This window comes from Chiloscyllium plagiosum, unplaced genomic scaffold (genome assembly GCF_037043375.1).
Source record: "Chiloscyllium plagiosum isolate Xiang-an unplaced genomic scaffold, Cpla_swu_hap1 HiC_scaffold_2, whole genome shotgun sequence".
NCBI classification, from domain to species: Eukaryota; Metazoa; Chordata; class Chondrichthyes; order Orectolobiformes; family Hemiscylliidae; genus Chiloscyllium; species Chiloscyllium plagiosum.
Window position 1 is genome coordinate 79,115,671 of NW_028270140.1, and position 23,226 is coordinate 79,138,896.

General features: G+C 41.3%; 1 protein-coding gene across 1 annotated transcript; it reads right to left on the bottom strand.

Moving 5' to 3' along the window:
• Positions 1 to 560: 560 nt before the first annotated feature.
• Positions 561 to 14,978, bottom strand: LOC122539244 (sperm-associated microtubule inner protein 10-like). The gene is made up of 3 exons (XM_043673949.2): positions 14,956 to 14,978; positions 6,521 to 6,629; positions 561 to 886 (listed from the first exon to the last, which is right to left on the bottom strand). The coding sequence occupies exons 1-3, from the start codon at positions 14,976 to 14,978 to the stop codon at positions 674 to 676; spliced, it is 345 nt and encodes a 114-aa protein (XP_043529884.1). The 3' UTR covers positions 561 to 673.
• Between the last annotated feature and the right edge of the window lie 8,248 nt (positions 14,979 to 23,226).

Sequence of the window (23,226 nt, forward strand, 5' to 3'; positions counted from 1 at the left end):
GGAAAAGTTTAAAACATGTTATGTACAAGTCATCAAGATGTCTGGCCCTTTAAATAACACGACTGCAGGACCCAACATGCTGCTTTAATCATCTTTTTACAAGAATAGACAATATAGAAATTACAAGAACCTCCATCATCCAAATTTGTAATCCTGGGCATCATTCTGGCCAGTGGCCTGGATGTTGGAAGGAAAAGTGCCATTTTAATATATTTTTGGAGAACAAGTAGTGATTGTTGTGACAGCCTGACCCCAGAAAGCTATGACCTTTTCTCCACAAGTAGTATACACACATATGAGTTTTGGACTACTTTAGTTTGGGATTATGTTCGGCATGGACTGGTTGGACCAAAGGGTCTGTTTGCATGCACTATAACTCAATGCCAATGGCAGCTCACGGATGAATTAATATGGATCATCATTGTTAACAGTTGGTCTTAAGTTACTTACGATGAATCCCCTTTACACAGTTAACATAAATGAACACATAGAGTCACAGAGGCACAGTGCAGATGAGCTTATGCTACATTTTTTATTGAGACAGTGATATAGTTTATTACTCTTGACAAGCACGGAACAATTAGTAACTGATGATGAGCAGGTCCCCAAAGATATCAACTACTTCTTTTATACTGGTCAAAGAATATAGGAAGGTGGCTCAATCAGAAAGTGTTTAGGTGCGAGATCTGCCCCAGCGTCGTATAATAGTGCTCCGGTACCTGGAGAGATGGGAAGACAGAGGAATATGAAGCATATTGCCTGGAGTCAATTGGTTCATTTGATCACTGAGACAGAGTCTGTCCTCTCCATGACACAGCCGTTCACGCCTCTCCAGGAATAAGCTCTCTTCCCCTTCATCATGTGGTATTCCACTCAGTTTTTGGTGCTAAAATGGGAAAGTCATGATCAATAAGGTGATTAATTCAAGAAGATTAACTTCCAAACGCTTTTAAATCAATGCTCATCAATTATGAATTTACAAAACAAATTGTCATTGGCATCAACTTGTATTTTAAATCATTAGTTCTGAGCTGTGGTTTGTTTGGTAGCATTCTCACTTCCCACTTGGGGTGCAGGTTAGTACTCTGCTGCAGTACTCACACTGTCAGAGTAACCATCTATTGGTTAAAATGTTTCTCTTAGAGTCCATCTGTCTTTTTCAAGTGGACATAAATGATCCCTTTGCACTATTTTTAATAAAAAAGCAAGCGTCCTGTACAATATCGATGCCTCAATCATTATATCTGGAGGTTGCCATTTGCTTCTAGGAGGTTGCTGTGCACAAATTATTTGCCACATTTGCTACATTGCATCAGTGACAAATGCCAAAATTGCTTTAGTGACTGTAAAGTGTGGGATACCTTGTGGTTGTGGAAGGTACATATAACTGCAAATATTTATTTTGATATGATTACTTTTTCCTCACTAATCCTGGGGATAATCCAATTTGTAACTCAGCTCGTTCTATTTAATAATAAAACATGCTAGTAACAGAAAGCCTAGCCTAGTATTTATTGAGCGTCTTATCATTTTGCTGATGACTATTTCAGTGTTCTGAAGAAGGGTCATACTGGACTCAGCATCAGAGTAATGCTTTTTCCCGACAGATGCTACCAGACCTATTGAGTTTTTCTAGCACTCCCTGTTTTTATTCAGATTTCCACTACCCACAGTATTTTGCTTTTATTTCAAAGTATCATCCATATAATGAGTTAATTTGAAGGATGGTTATTTAGGTGAACTCAGCTGCCATTTGCACAATCCATGAAAAGAAACTGAAATAAAAGGCTAGACATTATCAATATTGCCTGTGCCATTGAAATGGGAAGGGAGCAAGTTCAATTATCGTGTCATTGACTCAGACCCTTCAGTCCAACTTGTCCATGCCGACCAGATATCCTAACCTAATCTAATTCCATTTGCCAGCACTTGGCCCATGCCCAATTCATATACCAATCCAGATGCCTTTTAAATGTTGTAACTGTACCAGCCTCCACCACTTTTTCTGGCAGCTCATTCCATACATGCACCACCCTCTGCATGTCCCTCTCACCCTAAACCTATACCCTCTAGTTCCATACTCACCCCTCCCCCCCCACTACCAGGGAAAAGACCTTGTTGATTTACCCTATCCATGTCCCTCATGATTTTATAAATCTCTATAGGTCACCCCTCAACTTCTAACGCTTCAGGAAAAACAACACCAACCTATTCAGACTCTCCTTGTAGATCAAACCCTCCAATCCTGGCATCATCCTTGTAGATCTTTATTGAACCCTTTCAAATTTCACAACATCCTTCCAATAGGAGGGAGACCAAAACTATACTCAATATTCCAACAGTGGGCTAACCAAGGTCCTGTCCAGCCACAGCATGACCATCCAACTCCTAATCGGGCCCAATCAAGAGCCATTCCCCCCTACTTTCCTATTGTCACATGCACCTACCTGCTGGTTTTGGGGCCCAACAATGTTGCTGTAGTGATTAGGTCGAGGTGGCCGTCACTGACTACGTGGTTGGGGCTGTTTACCTGGGCCAATCAGGGAACCTCATAGTAAACAAGGTCCACCTGGTCCCAATCACTACATTTGTAGAGGAGGCCTCACACAGGGAGGTTGACAGGCCATAGGAGGTTAGCACCATCAGGGTCTGTATTGTTCATGGACAACCATGGCTTTCTGGGTGGGTCAACTCTCCAGCCTGAACTGCCTCACATTACGTTATTGTTATTTTTACCATGGAAGAATGTGAACCCCTGCATTTTGAGGTATCTCCTGCATCTGTCTTTTCCGGTAATGTTCACTTCTCTCAGTGGCTTCAGCCCCGAAATCATGCTGAGAGCCTCCATCTTCCTTGGGCTACCCATTGTCCTTAACTGGATGGCACACACAGAGGCGAACAATTGGAAGGCTGCCTTACACAAAGTTGGTTCAAAATGATGGTTGAGACTATTTTCAGACTCAGAACATATGAACAAGGAACAAGAGTAGGCCACTTGGCCCTTTGGTCTGCTCCACCATTCAATATGATCGCGGTTGATCTGATTTTACTCAACTCTCCATTCATGCATACACTACTGATAATCTTTCTACACCCTTGGTAAACAAATGTAACCTGTGTATAATTCCATGTTGCCATTGCCATGATGATGACCGTTGCCACTTTGGGCCCAGCTGCAAGCCAAAGAGTTCTCAAAAGGTGAACAGTCTGTCCCTTGTGTCTGACAGAGGCCACTAAGGTTCACACGACGTGAGGCAGTGGGCCCTCCCATCATCATGGCATCTGCAACATGGAATCTTACATGGATTATATTGAATTACTGAGGGGATGTAAGGTGATCAGTATATGTAGAGTTGAGGTTAAAATCAGATCAATTGAATAGTTGAGTACATCCAAAGTGCTCTAGGCTCGAACAGCCAAGTGACGTACTCTTGTTCTTTGTTTGCATGTTCTGAGCCTGAAAGTAGTCTTAAACATCAATTACATGTGGCAAGTAAAATGCCAGTGTAGTCATAAAGAAGCCCTTAATTGGCCACTTTACTGGGCTCTGGTTGGATGGTCATCATTTGTCCCTGCTAGAAGACGTTGGCATGACACTTATCATCGACTACTTTCCCACATTTTCAGCATTCACTCCTTCCAATCCAACACCAAAGAACTTGTGGGCGGCATGGTGGCCCAGTGGTTAGCACTGTTGCCTCACAGTGCCTGAGACCTGGGTTCAATTCCTGCCTCAGGCGACTGACTGTGTGGAGTTTGCACATTCTCCCCGTGTCTGCGTGGGTTTCCTCAGGGTGCTTCGGTTTCCTCCCACAGTCCAAAGATGTGCAGGGTCAGGTGAATTGGCCATACTAAATTGCCCGTAGTGTTAGGTAAGGGGTAAATGTAGGGGTATGGGTGGGTTTCGCTTCGGCGGGTCGGTGTGGACTTGTTGGGCCGAAGGGCCTGTTTCCACACTGTAATGTAATCTAATCTAGTAACACCCAGCCCCAAATTTCTAGTCTCTTTTTATAACTCTGACTCCTAATCATAGGCTCAATCCTGTATTTTTACACTGCCCCTCCTCTTTTATTGCTATTCAAATAATGCTTTCTGTAAGATGCCTTTCAAATGCAAGTAGCTTTTGATATTGAGTAACTTCAGCCAGTATTCTTTTGTGTGGGCCTCATTTTATCCTATGCTAATTTCTTTGACACCTGTCTTAAAATGCATAAACGTGGATAATTCTGCAGCACCTGATCAGGTATACCCTAGATCTGTGTGGGAAGCTATGGAAGTGATTTCTGGGCCTCTTACTTAGATATATTTTATCATCAATAGCCATAGGTGAGGTGCCAAAACACTGGAGGTTGGCTAACATGGTTCCACTATTTCAGAAAGGTGGTAAGGAAAAGCCAAGGAACTATATACCTGTGAGCTTGACTTGGTGGACAAGTTATTGGAGGGAATCCTGAGGGACAGAATTTACATGTATTTGGAAAAGCAAGGACTGATTTGGGATAGTCAACATGGCTTTGTGAATGTGAAATTGTGTCTTACTAACTTGATTGAGTTTTTTGAAAAAAATAACGAAAAATATTGATGAGGGCAGAGCAGTGAACATGATCTATCTGGACTTCAATAAGGCATTCGATAGTTTCCTCACGGTAGACTGGTTAGTAAGGTTAGATCACATGGAATAGAGGGAGAACCAGCCATTTGGATACAAAAGTAGTGGGAGCAAGTTAGGAGACAAAGGGTGGCGGTGGAGTGTTGCTTTTCAGACTGAAAGCCTGGGACCCGCGGTGTGCCACAAAGATTGGTGCTGGGTCCACTAGATTTTAATTATTTATATAAATGACTTGAATGGAAGCATGGTAGGTATAGTTAGTGAATTTGCAGATGACATCAAATTTGGATGTGTAATGGACAGTGAAGAAGGCTACCTCACAGTATAATGGTTCTTGATCAGATGGGCCAATGGGCCGAGGATGGCAGATGGAGTTTAATTTAGATAAATATGAGGTGCAGCATTTGGAAAGGCAAATCAGGGAAGGACTCATACACTTAATGGTAAGGTCTGAGCTGAACAAAGAGACCTTGGAGTGCAGATTCATAGTTCCTTGCAATTTTTGTCTCCCTGCTATAGGAAGAATGCTGTGAAACTTGAAAGTGTTCAGAAAAGATTTACAAGGATGTTGCCAGTTTTGAAGGGTTTGAGCTATAGGGAAAACCTGACTAAGCTGGGGATGTTTTCCCTGGAGTATCAGAGGCTGAGGGGTGACCTTATAGAGGTTTATAAAATCATGAGAGACATGGCTAGGGTAAATAGCCAAGATCCTTTCCTCACAGCGGGGAGTTCAAAACTAGTTGGCATAGATTTAAGGTGAGAGGGGAAAGATTTAATATGGACATGCGGGGCAACTTTTTCACACAGAGGGTGTGTGTTTGGAATGGGCTGCCAGAGGTGGCGGTGGAAGCTGGTAAAATTGCAATTTTCAAAGAGCAACTGGATGGGTATGTGGATAGGAAGGGTTTAGAGGGATATGGGCCTGGTGCTGGCAAATGGGATTGGATTAATTGATCGGTATGGATGAGTTGGACATAGTGGTCTGTTTCCATGCTATATAACTCTGTGACTCTTCATTTCCTTTTGTTCATCAATTAGACCCCTGTTTAGTTCTCTCTTTACTGCCGTGTATTGTTTTTATTCACTTGTAGGATGTGGGCATTGCTGGCTGGCCAGCATTTATTGCCTAACCCTTGAAGATACTTTGTATTGATTGGTACCACTGAATGGCTTGCTCGACCATTGAGAGTCAAGGTGTGTGGATCTGGAGTCACATGTAGGCCAGATCAGGCGAGGATGGCAGATTTTCCTTCCCTGAACAAGATTAGTGAACCAGATAGATTTTTTCCAATAATTGACAATAGTCATCAGTATTCCAGATATTTTTTGTTGAATTCAAATTCCACCACGTACTTGGTGGGATTCAAACTTGGTCCCAGAACATTAGGGGAGAAAGTGAGGACTGCAGATGCTGGAGATCAGAGCTGAAAATGTGTTGCTGGAAAAGCGCAGCAGGTCAGGCAGCATCCAAGGAACAGGAGAATCGACGTTTCGGGCATAAGCCCTTCTTCAGGAACATTAGCTCAGTTTCTGCATTAATAGTTCAGCAATAATACCACAAGGCAATTGCATCCCCCATGCCTACCCATTTATGGTACAATACACTCTAACATTGCACAAATTGGCACTAACAGCATTAATCTTTCTCAGAAGGATCAAAGAAATGCCAGTATACATTTTTGAAATATAGCAAAGGACTTTCAGTTTACATAATCCACACAGTCAAGGATTCTTATAAATATGAAAATACTAATTCTGATTGAGCTGGATTTGAACCTCGTGAAGCAGGGATTTTAAGATTGCACTTTAAAAATATTCATTCTACAGTATTATAGGAAATAACATAGGAAATAACATAGGAAAAATGTAGGTCTTCAGTCATAACAATTGCTGACATTAAATTAACAATACCTTTAAAATGAGCCTACTGTTCTTCATGTCCTGTTTCCATGGCATTACATAGCGCCTTGGAATACAAGGATGGAGGTCAGAGAAAATTGGGATATGACCTATGGTACAACTGGAAAATATAAATTATAAATTAATATTTTCAGTTCCAATTTTGATTAATATACTTTGTCTAAAAAGTAGCATTTAACAAAACTAATATTACAATTCCATATTATTGCGACAATATATGGCAAATATTTTATTCTTATTTTCTGATCATGAACTTTGTCACCCAACAACTAATCAATAATTATATCAAAAAATTATAGTGGTTCCATCAAATTCTGTTATCTTATGTATCAATTATAGGGAATTTTCCTGAAGTAAATTTTCTTAATCCTATCTTTTTTTCTGTGGAAACTGTAATTTAACTAAAGATCTATTTGGAAGGATATTATTATGTTTCAACAACGCCGTACTGTTTATTAGCATTTCTCAAAAAAACTGGAAATGTTATCTGGGAAGAGGACTCAAAATGGTGAAAACCCTGCCATAAATGTCCTACCTATAGACGAAATAAATATTATGGATAGTCAGGAGCAATGCAAACATATAATCTCATTTTGGGGTGTAGTGGGTTCTGCTGCACTTAAATAAATAATTACTGAGGGAAGACTATTAAATACCTAATATAACAGGTAAAAGAATATTCAACTGACACCCTCCCTCAACTTAGCTCACACATCCCCAGCTACACCTCTCTCCCCCAGACACCTAACTCCCTCTAGTCCTTGACTAGCCACCCCCCTCCTCCTGGAATTCAACAGCCTCCACTCTGGACCCAACATTCTCCCTCTCTTTATGGGACCCAACACCCTCATTTTAAGCCCAGGACCCAATCCCCCTTCACCAATACTGGACATGACTCCCTTTTCCCCATTGCTAGACATGACATCAATCCCCACTTGCCCCACTTTTATCACCCTCTCCTTTCTATTTATATTCTAATATATGACTTTTTCTTTAGTTTCAATTTTGCCTCATTTATTTATTTATCTACAGTATGTCACATTGGATTAAGATAAAGACCAACGCAAGGGGTAAGAAGTTGTTTTTGGGGTAACAAGAATGGAACAACAAACTGGAAAGTTGATGTTATAAAACAAATTAGTCCCTGATGACAGAACATGGGTAAATTAAAAAACACACCAAGAAAATAAACAAAAAGAGCATAATGAAAGTGGATACAAGATTAAAAAGAAACTAAGGCAACAGTTAAAATGGCTAGGAGGCGTTACAAAAATAATGATCAAAAGTACAAAAATAGATAGTAAAATATTGTGCAGACACCTAAATAGCAAAAAAGAAAAACCAGAATCAAATAATTAAGTACTGCACATGATAAATTCACAGGCAATGGTAGCAAAATGATAACAATATTAAATTATTAAATTGTCTTGGTATTTTCAATAAGATTAATACAAATCTTTACAATGAAGAAACAAGATATTTAATCCAAAAGGTCTAAGTTGATTTTTATGCTCCATGCGAAGTTTCTTCCATCCGACTAGCACTGTCTAGAGTCATAGAGTCTTAAAGATGTACAGCACAGAAACAGACCCTTCGGTCCAACTCGTCCATGCTGACCAGATATCCCAACCCAATCTAGTCCCACCTGCCAGCACCTGGCCCATATCCCTCCAAACCCTTCCTAGTCATATACCCATCCAGATTCCTTTTAAATGTTATAATTGTACTAGCCTCCACCACTTCCTCTGGCAGCTCATTCTATACACATACCACTCTCTGAGTGAAAAAGTTGCTCCTTAGGTCTCTTTTATATCTTTCCCCTCTCACCCTAAACCTATGCCCTCTAGTTCTGGACTCCTTGACCCCAGGGAAAAGACTTTGCCTATTTATCCTATCCATGCCCCTCATGATTCTATAAGGTCACCCCTCAGCCTTCGACGTTCCAGGGAAAATAGCCCTAGCCTTATTCAGCCTCTCCCTATAGCTCAAATCCTCCAACCCTGGCAACATCCTTGTAAATCTTTTCTGAACACTTTCAATTTTCACAACATCTTTCCGATAGGAAGGACAACAGAATTGCACGCAACAGTGGCCTAACCAATGTCCTGTACAGCTGCAACATGACCTCCCAACTCCTTTTCACAATACACTGACCAATAAAGGAAAGCATACCAAATGCCTTCTTCATTATCCTATCTACCTGCGACTCAATTTTTAAGGAGCTATGAACCTGCACTCCAAGGTCTCTTTGTTCAAGCACACTCCCTAGGACTTTACCATTACGTGTATAAGTCCTGCTAAGGTTTGCTTTCCCAAAATGCAGCACCTCACATTTGTCTGAATTAAACTTCATCTGGCAATTCTCAGCCCATTGGCCCATCTGATCAAGATCCCATTGTAATCTGAGGTAACCTTCTTCGCTGTCCATTACATCTCCAATTTTGGTGTCAGCTGAAAATTTACTAACTATACCTCTTATGTTTACATCCAGTCTACAAGAGTAACCTTCTGTTCTGTTACAAATGTAAGATTTTACAAGGTTGTAACGTTTCGGCATTGTGTTTTTAATTTAGGGTAAAATGCAAGAATGAAGACATTCATGAGACCTGTTCTTAATTCTGCTGTCAACACAATTGGGTTGCTTGAGTGTTAAAGGTCAGAAGGCAGGCTAGGTAGTTTTGCTAGGAAGAGAGCACAGGGAGATCACACTTTGACCAAAACATCTGTGCTGATGATTGATAAATTGTTAGTCTCTAATTCCCAGGAATTTCAGGTTTTATGAGTGGTTATACTTTAAACCATTTATTTAGTTTCAGAATGGAACAAAGTTTGTTTTTAAATGATTGCACATTAATACTTTCACCTGGATATAAGATATTTGTAATTCATGTTACCATTGAGAAGATAAGTGCCTATAGGAAGCCTATGCTCATTAGTCTTTTTCTTGAAAAATATTGGTTGTTTTCTTGAAAAATAGTAGGGAGTAGAGACAGTAAGTCACAATGGTTTACTAAACAAGATGCTTGGATTGAAAATACCATGTTATTGGGCATTTAGCACGACTGTATAATTTGCTTAACTTTGGCTAAGGAGAAGAATCTCCAGGGTAACCATCACTGTGTAAAATTCAGTTTGGGGGTTAGATATTATTCATCAGGAACAAATTTGTGGATGACATTAAAATAAGAGTTAATACAGAGAAGAACTATAACATAAGGCAGGAATATATTAACAAACTTGCAGAATATATGTGTAGTTTACATATTAACTTCGGTATAGAACCATCGTTTATCATGTCTACTCTGGTGACATGAGCTAGCTGCCCATTCCTAATCCCATTTGTCAGCACTGGTTCATAGCCTTACAGGTTCCAGCACTTCAGATGCAGAACTAGGCTCCTTGTAAATGAGTTGAAGGTTTCCGCCTTAACCATCAAACCAGGTAGTGAATTCCAGCCACCCATTATCCCCGGCAAAAAGTTTTTTTTTCTCATGCCCCTTTTAATCCTTCTTCACATCACCTTAAATTTATGCCCTGGTAATTGACCTTTGCTGTGGGGTCTTTCCTGCCCACTCTATTTAAATTCTTTAATATTTTGTACAACTTGATTAAGTCAACACTCAGCCACCCCTGTTCTAAGGAGACTCTAGCATAACCAATCTTTCCTCATACCTGAAGTATTCAAGTCTTTTAAATCTCCATTGTTCTCTCTCTAAAACAATTATGTCCTTCCTCTAATGTGACCATAATTGTGTCCAAAATTCCACTTATAACTTAACCAGTAGCTTACATAGTTCTAACATTATATCCCTGCTCTTGTATTCACTACCTCACCTGATAAAGGAAAGCACCCCATATACCTTCTTTATCACCTGATCTACCTGTCCTTCCACTTTCAGGGACCAATGCACATGCAATCCAAGATCTCTTCCTTCATGTATCCCTCCCAAAACCTCCTATTTGTTGAGTACCCCACTGCTGTTTTTGGCCTTCCTCAAAAGCATTTCTTCAGATTAAATTCCATTTGCTACTTTTCTGCCTACTCAACCAAAGTAGGTATGAAGTGGGGCAATGTGGTAGAAAAAACATGGAGACAATTTTCATTGAAAATTGAGAGTCTAAAAGAGGTAAGGGAACTGGCAGATCCATTGATACAGGTACACAAATGACAATGCAAACTAAGAAGGCCGTAAGAAAACATGTTGAAGAACAAACTTAGGAAAAAAATTCTAATGTTTGTGTAATGAGGTATGAACAATAATTAATCTTATTGTTGGGTCCTTTAGGAAAGTGTGATCAAAGCATAATAAAATATACTAAATTTGAGAAAGATATGCTATATACAAAATTAGGGTCTAAATTTTAAGTCTCCAATTATTTAGATGAGCATAAATTTTTATTGCAACTGAAAGGATTTTTATTTCTACTTTTATACTTTCATAGAATCAAAACTTCTCACTTTGGAAAAAAAGCTACGTAAATGTGTCAAAGCAGAATTATGTAAATACAAATTTTGTGAAGTGTTTCTTCTGTAAAGGATATTAATTACATTTTAATTGAAATTTGTAGTTCAAATTTTTAAGACCATTTAAACCTGGAATTCAATAATATAAAGCATTTAGAATCATAGTCATAGAGTCCTATAGCACGGAGACAGGCCCTTGGCCCAAACTGGTCCATGCTGACCAATTGTCCATCCACACTAACACTATTTCCCTGGAGTTGGCCCATAACCTTCTAAACCTTTCCTATCCATGTATTTGTCCAAAAGCTTTTTAAATGTTGTTAATGTACATGCCTCAACCACTTTCGCTGGCAGCTCATTTCATTTCCATAGTACCCTCTGTGTAAAAGCATTGGCCCTCAGGTTCCCTTTTATTCTTTCCCCTCTAGCCGTCAACTGATGCCCTCCAGTCCTCAATTCCCCAACCCTGGAGAATTCACCCTATCCATGCCTCTCGTGATCTTATACACTTCTATAAGTTCCGCCTCAGTCTCCAATGCTCTAAAGAAAAAAGTCCTAGCTTATCCAACCTCTTCCTATAAATCAGACGCTTGAGTCCAGGCAACATCCTTATAAATTTCTTTTACTCTCATTCCAGTTTAATAACATCCTTCCTATAGCAAGGTGACGAAAACTGAACACAATGCTCCAAGTGCAGCCCTCACCAACGAAGTGTAAAACTGCAACATAACTTCCCAACTTCTATATTCAGTGCCCTGACTGATTAAGGTTAGTGTGCCAAAAGCCTTCTTCATTTCCCCATCTACCTGTGACTCCACTTTCAGAGAACCTTCCAACAGCAAGCTTTCTTGGACTCTTCATGTGGATGCACTGGTTATAATGGCCCAACAACGTCTTTTCTTCCTCAGGCAGCTGTGGAAATTTGGCATGACAGCGAATACCCTTGCCAACTGTACTATTCAGGTTTGGAGATGGTTACAGAGAGTGGTGAACTCGGCCCGGACAATCACAAAAGCCAACCTCCCATGTGTAGAATCCATCTACCAGGCCTGCTGTCAAGGAAAGACTGCCAGCATTCTTAAAGATCCATCTCACCCTGGCAATGTTTTTCTATAAGCTCTACCATCAGGGAGAAGTTAGAGAAGCCTGAGCACACATACCAGCTGGTTTCAAAACAGTTTCTACCCTATTGTTGTTAGAATATTGAATGGACTCACAAAGTCTTAACATTTGCCTGTACCTGTGTTTATTTGTTTTGCCGCTTTACCTATTATTTACTATCTATGCTACTTAACTATGTGATCTGCCTGCTTTGCACGCAAGTCAAAGGTTTTCACTGTGCCTTGGTACATGTGACAATAAATTCAATTCAATGCACATGAACTCCAAAGTCCCTCTGTTCCACTACACTTCTTAAGGTCCTATCATTCACCATGAAACTCCTACCTTGATTTGACTTTCCAAAATGCAAGACCTCACACTTATCAATATTAAATTCCATTTGCCATTTCGTAGCCCACTTAAGATCCTGCTGCAATTTCTGATAACCTTTCCCACTGTCCACAATACCACCTATTTTAGTCTCATCTGCAAACTTACTAATCATGCCTTGGACATTCTCATCCAAATCATTGATATAGATAATAAACAGCAGTGGGCCCAGCACTGATCCCAGAGGCACTTCACTAGTCACAGGACTCCAGTCCGACAAGCATCTTTTCACTATTATCCTCTGCTTCCTACCATCAAGCCAATTGTATATCCAGTTTGCCAGCTCACCCTGGATTCTATGCATTCTAACTTCCAGAGCAACCTACCACTTGGAACCGTATGAAAGGCCTTAGAAATACATCTACATTGAGACTACATCTACTGCCCTGCCCTCATCAACCTTCCTAGTCACTTCATCAAAGAACTCTAACAAATTTGTGAGACATGACACACAAAGCCATGCTGACTACCCCTATTCAAACCTTGTCTTTCCAAATTCTTATCACTCTGAATCTTCTCAAGTAACTTGTCTACCACAGGTACTAAGCTTTCTGGTCTATAGTTTCCAGGTTTTTCTTTGCAGACCTTACTGAATAAGGGCACAACATTCACTACCTTCCAGTCTTCTGGGACCTCACCATGGCTTAAGATGACACAAAAATATCAGCCAGGGCACCTGCAATTTCTTCTCTAGCCCCTTGCAGGGTTCTTGGATACATCTGGTCAGGACTGGGAGATTTACACACCTTCATCCATTTTAATATTTCCAAAACATCCTCTACAATGATATGGACTATCTCCAAGATATCACACTAACTTCCCCAAGTTCCTAAGTTTTCATGTCTTTCTCCACAGTAAACACAGAGGAGAAATATTCATTGAGGATCTCGATCATCTGCTGCCGTTCCATATATACATGTCCACTTTGGTCCTTGAAGAGTCCTATTCTGTCTCTAGTTATTCTTTTTCATTTAATATACTTAAAGAACCTCTTTGGATTCACCCTAATCATCTCAGTCAAGGCTATTAAAAGGATACTTAAAGAGAACTGTGTTACACACATGGTATACCAGCTAGAGGATGTTTTTGTCCATTACTCATTAAAAAGGCAATGGGCTATAACACCTATAAAATGGTTTATCAACAAGCATAAAATAAAACCAGTAAACAAACATCTTTAAAAGTTATGCTTTCCTTTGATGTCAACAAGATTTACACTTAAAAAAAAAACTAAGCGACACAAAACTGAAATTTACCAGTTGGACAGTGACCCTAATATTGATCACAAAGTGAGTTGCAAATATACAAGGATGGTTTGGCAGGACTGCCAACTCAGTTTAACGGGTGGTAAACAACTTATAGATGACCCTAGAGGTTTTTGATTCATTTGCCAACATGTGTTGCCCATCCATAGCTGCCCTTGTGAAAATGGTGTTGAGCTGGGTTCTTGAACTCTTGCAGTCCCTTTGGTTAGGCACACCCATCCTAACCAGGACAGCTGCCATTGGCGAGCTGCTCAGCACCCTCAACATTGTCAGCCAGAACAATGCCTACTCCTGTAGTAGGCTGGAGGCTTGCTGTACTGAGAGGCTAGACTGTAGAAAAATAAAAACTTAAAATTACAAGTTATGGAAGGGAAATCCCTTCAGAAAATAGTTAGGGCCCCAGAACTGAACAAAATAAGAACCCTGCCAAGATGCTACAGGGGCATTGTTCATAAAGGGAGAAATAAACCCAAGCAATTTAACTTTCAGATCTAAATCCAAGGTTCAAATACTATAATTAGTTTCCGCACCATTTACACACGCCATACTCTCTAGAGCAATGGCAATAGCTAGGATGCAAAGGAAATTGTTACTGTTTTTAAAAATGTTCATTTAGACACCATTAACAATTTGTTGACAAAATTAAAAATAGATCAGGGAAACTGAACACAAATTGATGAGGTATTTTTCACACTCAAGGAAAGATAGGTCACATATATGCTCAATGCTTCAGGTTCAAACATACTCCTCACGTTTTTGATTTGGTGTTCGTTGCAACATCGACCTTTGAAGAGCTCATGTTGGTTGATAATGGAGAATCTATACTGTACTTTATGAAATAGATAGGGTCTCTAAGTTCCAATTTTGCTAATGACTTAAGACTATCTAATGTAGCATCTTTATAGCAGCACTGCCCTTTTCATTGAATGTCCAATGAACTTTCAAACTGCAGGAACAAACTTTCTAGTATATGAATCACACACTATTATGATGTAAGTTCACAGTCCTTTATGATAATCACCTAACATCAGAAGTGGCCTGTGACCTAATTAATGTAACAATGAATTTCATATTTTGGTATAAATTGCTTTAAATAAGTAACCTGCGTCAATGAGAAGGTGTGTCTATCTCACAATCTGTGAAGACAAACATTGCAAATATGCCAAGAAATCTCACAATTCTTATTGTCGCACTTAAGAAATTACCTGAGTGAAACTCCACTATCCATAAAAACCTCCTCCTATTCTTCCAGTTTCTCTGTTTCCATGCACCTATTCTGAAAGATCTGTCTTTGGCATTAGAGTTCCTGAAGTGTCTTTTGAATTCATCTGAGTCTATTTCTAGTTGAGCCACAGATCCATTTCAATGTGGCTGCCTCTTAATTGCATTCCAAAATAGCTAAGAAGCCTCTGCAACTGCTAACTTTGCCAGTGACACTCAAATCACATTTGAAAGAGAAAAGTTATTGCAATTATCACCTCTTGACTAGGCAAGTTTCTCTACACTAGGAAGACTAAATGCATATTAAATGGTACTTATTTTACAATTCTAAATGTGATTCTGACCTTGATGCTTTCTTTTTCTGAAGTGAGTCTACTCGTGTGGCTACATTTCTTTTCAATTATTTGTCTTTATTTTCACGAGAAGGCTCACGTACTACCTCATGTTCATCTTTAAAAGCATATTTAGAGATAGTCAGCATGGCTTTGTGCATGGGAAATCATGTCTTATGAACTTGATTGAGTTTTTTGACAGAGTAACGGAGAGGGTTGATGATAGACATGATCTACATGGACATCAGTAAGGCATTCAACAATATTCCTCATGATAGACTAGTGAACAAGGTTAGATCTCATGGAATACAGGGAGTACAGGGAGAATTAACTATTTGGATACATAATTGGCTCGAAGGTAGAAGACTGAGGGTGGTGGAGGAGGGTTGTTTTTCAGACTGGATGCCTGTGACCACTGATGTGCCACAAGGATTGGTGATGAGTCCACTGCTATTCATAAATGATTTGGATGTGAGTATAGGAGGTATAGTTAGTAAGTTTGCAGATGACACCAAAATTGGAGGTGTAGTGGACAGCGAAGAAGGTTACTTCAGATTACAACTGGATCTTGATCAGATGGGGTTCTCACCTTCTTTCCAACTGGTGGGTGTGGACCTACCAATGGAATTTTTCTATTAATCATATTGCATTATCAAACTGAAGGGCATTCTTACTTTATGATCAATTATAAAATCTGTTAGCTGCTTGAACACAAAGAGTGAAATGAAACCAATGCAAAATTGCACAGTATGGTGATGCACTTAAATATAGAGTCATAGAGTCATAGAGATGTACAGCATGGAAACAGACCCTTCGGTCCAACCCGTCCATGCCGACCAGATATCCCAACCCAATCTAGTCCCACCTGCCAGCACCCGGCAGATATCCCTCCAAACCCTTCCACCAGCTCCTCACGAAAGTCAAAGACCCAACACCCACATCCAACAGGATGAACGTTATCTAAAAGATACCTTGCAAAGACTGTGAAAAACACTATGTGGGACAAATGGGAAGAAAACCGACCATACAAGTGCATGAACATCAGCTTGCCACTGCCAGACAGGACCAGCACTCCTTCATTCCTAACCACAGAGACAACGAGGGAATTCTACTGGGGTGATGTAACCATCATAGCACAGGCAATACAGAGACATCCCAGAAAATTCCTTGAAGTTTGGCACTCCAACCAGAACTCAATTAATAGACACATTTCATTGGACCCCGTATACAAATCACTACTATACAGAACTGGGAGTACCAACAGAGACATATAAATACCAGGCAGGACAGACTACCAACAGCTTATCAAAAGATACACTGATGATGTCACCTAGTGAGATGACAAAACGTTTGCAGAAAACACATCAGCTCAGCGAATGAATCCACGACTTTGTCGTGTACTGTTTGAGTATCTAGTAGGACAATGTTGAACCTGTGGGAGGCAGTTCTTTGTGCTGCTTGCCTTGGCAGACTAATGTACTATTAGGCAGAGGGAACTTATTGGATGGCCAAGGCACATCTCCCAATCTTCAAAGGCCAAGTGCTCCCTTGAAATGTCAATCCAGAGAATGAACATTTCCCTCCAGAGATGTGTGAAATTATACTGATTCTGTACCCACACTCACCCAAAGTGGGTGTAACTGTGGAAGATGTGTCTGGATCAGTGGTGCTGGAAGAGCACAGCAGTTCAGGCAGCATCCAAGTAGCTTCGAAATCGACGTTTCGGGCAAAAGCCATTCCTGATTAAGGACTTTTGCCCGAAACGTCTATTTCGAAGCTCCTTGGATGCTGCCTAAACTGCTGTGCTCTTCCAGCACCACTGACCCAGAATCTGGTTTCCAGCATCTGCAGTCATTGTTTTTACCTTGTGGAAGATGTGTGTGTAGGCTAGGCCCTAGCATGTTCCCTGTACATTGCATTTGTCCACATTAAAGTACAACACCTTGTCTGTAATCAGCATCACAGTTCAAGGATCGCTGACTATCTGTAGTCTGCTTGTGAGGAATGAGCAATGCTTGGCCATTACAACTTCTTTCAACCGCTGTAATATGGACATTTTTTAAGATGTTGCTATTTATTTCTCCAAGTCGTCTATCTTCCATATCCTTCTCCATTGTAAATACTTGTGCAAAATACACATTCAGTTTTTCCCCCATTTCCTACAGTTTCACACATAAGCAACCTTGCTGATCCTTAAGGGGCCCTATTCTCTCCCAAGTTACTTTTTTGTCCTTATTGTGTTTGCAGAATCTCTTTGGATTCTCTTTAACCCTATCTACCAAAGCTATCTCATGTACCTTTTTTGCCCTCCTGACTTCCCGCTTAAGTATACATGTCCTGCTTTTATACTCTTCCAAAAATTCACTCAATCTCTGTCTTCTATACCTGACATATGCTTCGTTCTTTTTCTTGACCAAAACCTCAGTTTCTGTAGTCATCCAGCATTCCCTAAACTGACGAGTCTGGCCTTCACCCTAACAGGAACATACTGTCTCTTGACCCTCATTATCTCATTTTCCAGTTATTCCTTTACCTGCAAATGTCTGCCAATCAACTTTTGAAATGTTTTGCCTAATATTGTCAAAATTGGCCTTCCTCCAATTTAGAACTTTAACTTTTTGGTCTGATCTATCCTTTTCCATCACTATTTTAAAATTGTTAAAATTATGATCACTAGCCCCGAAGTGCTCCCCTACTAACACCTCAGTCACCTGCGCAGCCTTAATTCCCAAGAGTAGGTCAAATTTTGCTCCTTCTCTAGTAGGTATATCCACATGCTGAATCATAAAAATTTCTTGTACATACTTAACAAATTCCTCTCTATTTAAGCCCTTAATAATTATGGAAGTCCCAGTCTATGCTTGGAAAGTTAAAATCGCCTACCATTATCACCCTATTATTCTTACAGATAACTGAGATCTCCTTAGAAATTTGCTTCTCAATTTCCCACTGACTATTGGGGGTTTATAGTTACAATCCCAGTAAGGTGATCATTCCTTTCTTATTTCTCAGTTCTATCCAAATAACCTCCCTGCACATTCTCCCAGGAATATCCTCCATAGATACAGCCATAATGTTATCCCTAATCAAAAACACCACTACCCGCCTGTTCTACCCTTCTTATAACATCTATACAATTGAGCTGTCAGTCCTGTCCATCCCTGAGCCACATCTCTGTAATTGCTATGACATCCCAATCCATGTTCCCAACCATGCCCTGAGTTCATCTGCATTACCCATAAGGCCTCTTGATTCAAAACAAATGCATTTTAATTTATCAGTCCTACCTCACTCTCTGCTTTGTTCCTGCCTACCCTGACTGTTTGACTTGCTCCTTTTTCCGATTTCCTCGGTCTTAGACTAATGTCATTCTTCACTATCTCCCTGAGTCCCAATCAACACCCCCACTCTGGGTGCATTCTGTCCTCCTTTTACAGGTCACTTCTACCCCAGAAAGATTTTAATGATCCAAAAATGTGAATCCTTTTCCCTGCATCAGTTCCTCAGCCATGCATTCATCTGCTCTATCCTCCTATTTCTACTCTCACCAGCTCATGGCACCAGGAGTATTCCAGATATTACTCCCCTCGAGGATCTAATTTCTAAATTTCAGCCTAATTTCCTGTATTGTCTCCTCAGAATCTCATCCTTTTCTCTTCCTATGTTGTTTGTTCCAATGGTCCCACTCCCCTTTGAGAATATTCTGCACCCTCTCCATATCCTTGATCCTGACACCAGGGAGGCAACACACCATTCTGATTTCTCATTGTCAGCCACAGAAACATCTGCCTGTGCCTCTAACTAGACAGTCTGTTATCACAATCGATCACTTGGAACCTGATGTACCTCTCGTTACAGCAGAGCCAATCTCAGTACCAGAAATCTGGCTGTCAGTGCTACATTCCCCAGAGAGTCTACCACCCTGTACATTTTCCAAAACAATATACTTGTTTGGATGGGGAGAGCCACAGGAAATTCCTGCATTACCTACCTACCTCTTCTACCTTTCTTAGAGATAACTCATCTACTTGACTGTATCTTGGGTTTATGTCCCTTTCCTGCAACACATCTGTCACACCCCAGCTCCTGTAAATTCCTCATTGCCTCTAACTAATGCTCTAACCGATCCATGCAATCCAATAGGATTCACAACCAAACATGCTTCCTGCAGACATAATCATGAGTAACATGAAAACTCTCCCTGATCTCCCACAGCTGACAGGAAGAGCATATCACTCTACAAAAGTCCATCTTTGCACTTTAACAATTTACAGACCCCAGAAAATAGCACAGTCTTACTGCTCTAGAAAACACCGCTCCAGGATAGCTTTGTACCTAGGTTTTATATATTTAAAGTTTAATAAAGAGATAGATCTCATTAAAACATAGAATCAGAAAAAAAACCACTTTACTCACTATTGTAGATTTACAAAAATAAAATAAGGTTACTCTTTAAAAAATGGTCACTTAGCTGCTTCCATGCTGTGAGCTCATTCATTCAAACTTCTCTAAAGTCAGCCGTGAATTTCACTGTTTGTTTATTTTTCTTAGAATGAACTCAAATGTCCAGAGATACTTGAGACTAAACAACAGAGGCAGCCGGCTGTGCAGGTTCACTGCCTGGTCAGATCACTGTGCAGAATCACTGCCTGGTCAGATCACTGTGCAGAATCACTGCCTGGTTAGATCACTGTGCAGAATCACTGCCTGGTTAGATCGCTGTGCAGAATCACTGCCTGGTCAGATCACTGTGCAGAATCACTGCCTGGTTAGATCGCTGTGCAGGTTCACTGCCTGGTTAGATCGCTGTGCAGAATCACTGCCTGGTCAGATTGCTGTGCAGAATCACTGTCTGGTTAGATCGTTGTGCAGGTTAGGTGCCTGGTCGGATCGCTGTGCAGGTTCACTGCCTGGTCAGATCGCTGTGCAGGTTAGGTGCCTGGTCAGATCGCTGTGCAGGTTAGGTGCCTGGTCAGATCACTGTGCAGGTTAGGTGCCTGGTCAGATCACTGTGCAGGTTAGGTGCCTGGTTAGATCGCTGTGCAGGTTAGGTGCCTGGTCAGATCACTGTGCAGGTTAGGTGCCTGGTTAGATCGCTGTGCAGGTTAGGTGCCTGGTCAGATCGCTGTACAGGTTAGGTGCCTGGTCAGATCACTGTACAGGTTAGGTGCCTGGTCAGATCACTGTGCAGGTTAGGTGCCTGGTCAGATAGCTGTGCAGGTTCACTGCCTGGTCAGATCGCTGTGCAGGTTAGGTGCCTGGTTAGATCGCTGTGCAGGTTAGGTGCCTGGTTAGATCGCTGTGCAGGTTAGGTGCCTGGTCAGATAGCTGTGCAGGTTCACTGCCTGGTCAGATCGCTGTGCAGGTTAGGTGCCTGGTTAGATTGCTGTGCAGGTTAGGTGCCTGGTCAGATTGCTGTGCAGGTTAGATGCCTGGTTCGATCGCTGTGCAGGTTAGGTGCCTGGTCAGATCACTGTACAGGTTCACTGCCTGGTCAGATCACTGTGCAGGTTTGGTGCCTGGTTAGATCGCTGTGCAGGTTAGGTGCCTGGTCAGATCGCTGTGCAGGTTAGGTGCCTGGTTAGATCGCTGTGCAGGTTAGGTGCCTGGTCAGATCACTGTACAGGTTCACTGCCTGGTCAGATCGCTGTGCAGGTTCACTGCCTGGTCAGATCGCTGTGCAGGTTAGGTGCCTGGTCAGATAGCTGTGCAGGTTAGGTGCCTGGTTAGATCGCTGTGCAGGTTAGGTGCCTGGTTAGATCGCTGTACAGGTTAGGTGCCTGGTCAGATCACTGTACAGGTTCACTGCCTGGTCAGATCACTGTGCAGGTTTGGTGCCTGGTTAGATCGCTGTGCAGGTTAGGTGCCTGGTCAGATCGCTGTGCAGGTTTGGTGCCTGGTTAGATCGCTGTACAGGTTAGGTGCCTGGTCAGATCACTGTGCAGGTTTGGTGCCTGGTTAGATCGCTGTACAGGTTAGGTGCCTGGTTAGATCGCTGTGCAGGTTAGGTGCCTGGTCAGATCGCTGTGTAGGTTAGGTGCCTGGTCAGATCGCTGTGTAGGTTAGGTGCCTGGTCAGATCGCTGTGCAGGTTAGGTGCCTGGTTAGATCGCTGTGCAGGTTAGGTGCCTGGTCAGATCGCTGTGCAGGTTTGGTGCCTGGTTAGATCGCTGTGTAGGTTAGGTGCCTGGTCAGATCGCTGTGCAGGTTAGGTGCCTGGTTAGATCGCTGTGCAGGTTAGGTGCCTGGTCAGATCGCTGTACAGGTTAGGTGCCTGGTCAGATCGCTGTACAGGTTAGGTGCTCCATTTTTTTTATCACCTCCCATGTTGTCCGTGCTTGCCCATTCTTTCCTCTTTTTTTAAAGCATCATTGTTTTGATCTTTTTTCTCCAAAGTTCATCTTCACCTTCAGAAGATTTTTGTTGCTTTCCTATTTTGTTTGCAACGAGGCTAACCTCCTTTTGCTAGCTGAAGTTGTGAAGAGCAATGCATGCCACAATGATGTGACGAAGCCTTTCTGGACTGTTTGGTAAGGCTCTACTGGAGCAGTCCAGGCATCAAAGATTCATTTTGAAGAGGCCTATGGTCTGATTTTGCTGTGATGTGGAGGTACTGGTGTTGGTCCAACAGCTTTATTTGAAATCCACAAGCTTTCTAAGTGCAATTCCCTCCACTTCACCTGACAAAGGAGCAGTGCTCTGAAAGCTTGTGATTTCAAGTAAAGCTGTTTGATTATAACCTGGTGTCATGTGACTTCTGACTCTATTTTACTGAAACCATGGTGGAAGTTCAGCAATATTGTATTTTTAGTCTCAGGGTTTTATAAATGTGTCATAAGCCATGTTTGGAACAGGTATTTCTTGTCTCCCAGCAACCATCCCTGTATGGCCTGAGGACCCTGGAGGGAGGCAGGAATGTAAGAGTTCACTAGAATGCAACTCATAGCAGATCCCAGGATATCTGGTGCAGACCTCTGGTATTTGCCATAGATGAGGACACATAATTTGAACATTGAGGGAGTGGAGCCTTTTCTGTTGAATCCACAGGTTGCTGATTGGGCACTCTCAAAGTAACCTCGGTGCCACCAATAACATCTGCTCCAGTGGTGGTGGAGAATCCCGTTGGCCAGGCTCCTTGACTCTCCTTGTCATGGAAACAAGGGAAATTAAGAACTATGCTTTTGGATAAAGTGGTAACAATTACATCATGGACATAGTCATGTTATGCCCCCACAGCTTGGAGGAGAAGCTTCCTATTGAGGTAATTACCGTGTCTACATGAGGTATTAAGAATAGAATTCTGCCATGAAGTCTCATGATAATTCCTACATGTCCCCACACCGTAAAGAACAAGTGTTCTTCCTCATCACAGTCTAGTGTGCAAATATGGCAGATGTGAAGCGTTGTCGTCCAGTGTTTGTTATGGTTTGTGAAAGTTTTACTTTTAAGTATTTCTTTCTGACAAAAGTTGCTTACCGACATGATAAAAAGCAATTAGTCCATACAACGTAATGTCATGATTACTTGAGGCACTGATTTATAATGTGCATTTTTGGACAATGAATGACCCGCTGATGAATTGCAAATTTAAGTCAGATGAACGGCATTACTGAATTAGTGGAGGCATGATTACTGTAATTATCCCTATCAGGTCCTCCACTTCCAACAGGTTTACTCCTTAGCAGTAACTTACTGCACACACTTTGTCTGCAGTGTCATGTTGTGTACTTATTACACAATTGGCTTTTGATCTGACATGGCAAGGTCCCAGCTGCAGTTCAGTCAGTGACTACACTCTGCCTGGGATGTGTGAATTTTCCCTCATCCTTTCAGGTTCCACATTCTGTTGCCAGCCCCGTGGACTCTATAACTTTTCTGTTTCCCTAGTTTCCATTGGGCCCCTTTATATAACTGTTAATGTGTC

What these genes read in the sequence shown, in the direction of transcription:
- LOC122539244 (XM_043673949.2), bottom strand. Translation starts at nt 14,978, where the DNA reads ATGGATAGTGGAGTTTCACTCAG. An exon ending in GATAGTGGAGTTTCACTCAG is followed by an intron (nt 6,630 to 14,955) that starts GTAATTTCTTAA and finishes TATATTTTCCAG; the next exon opens with TTGTACCATAGGTCATATCC. An exon ending in ACAGTAGGCTCATTTTAAAG is followed by an intron (nt 887 to 6,520) that starts GTATTGTTAATT and finishes TTCCCATTTTAG; the next exon opens with CACCAAAAACTGAGTGGAAT.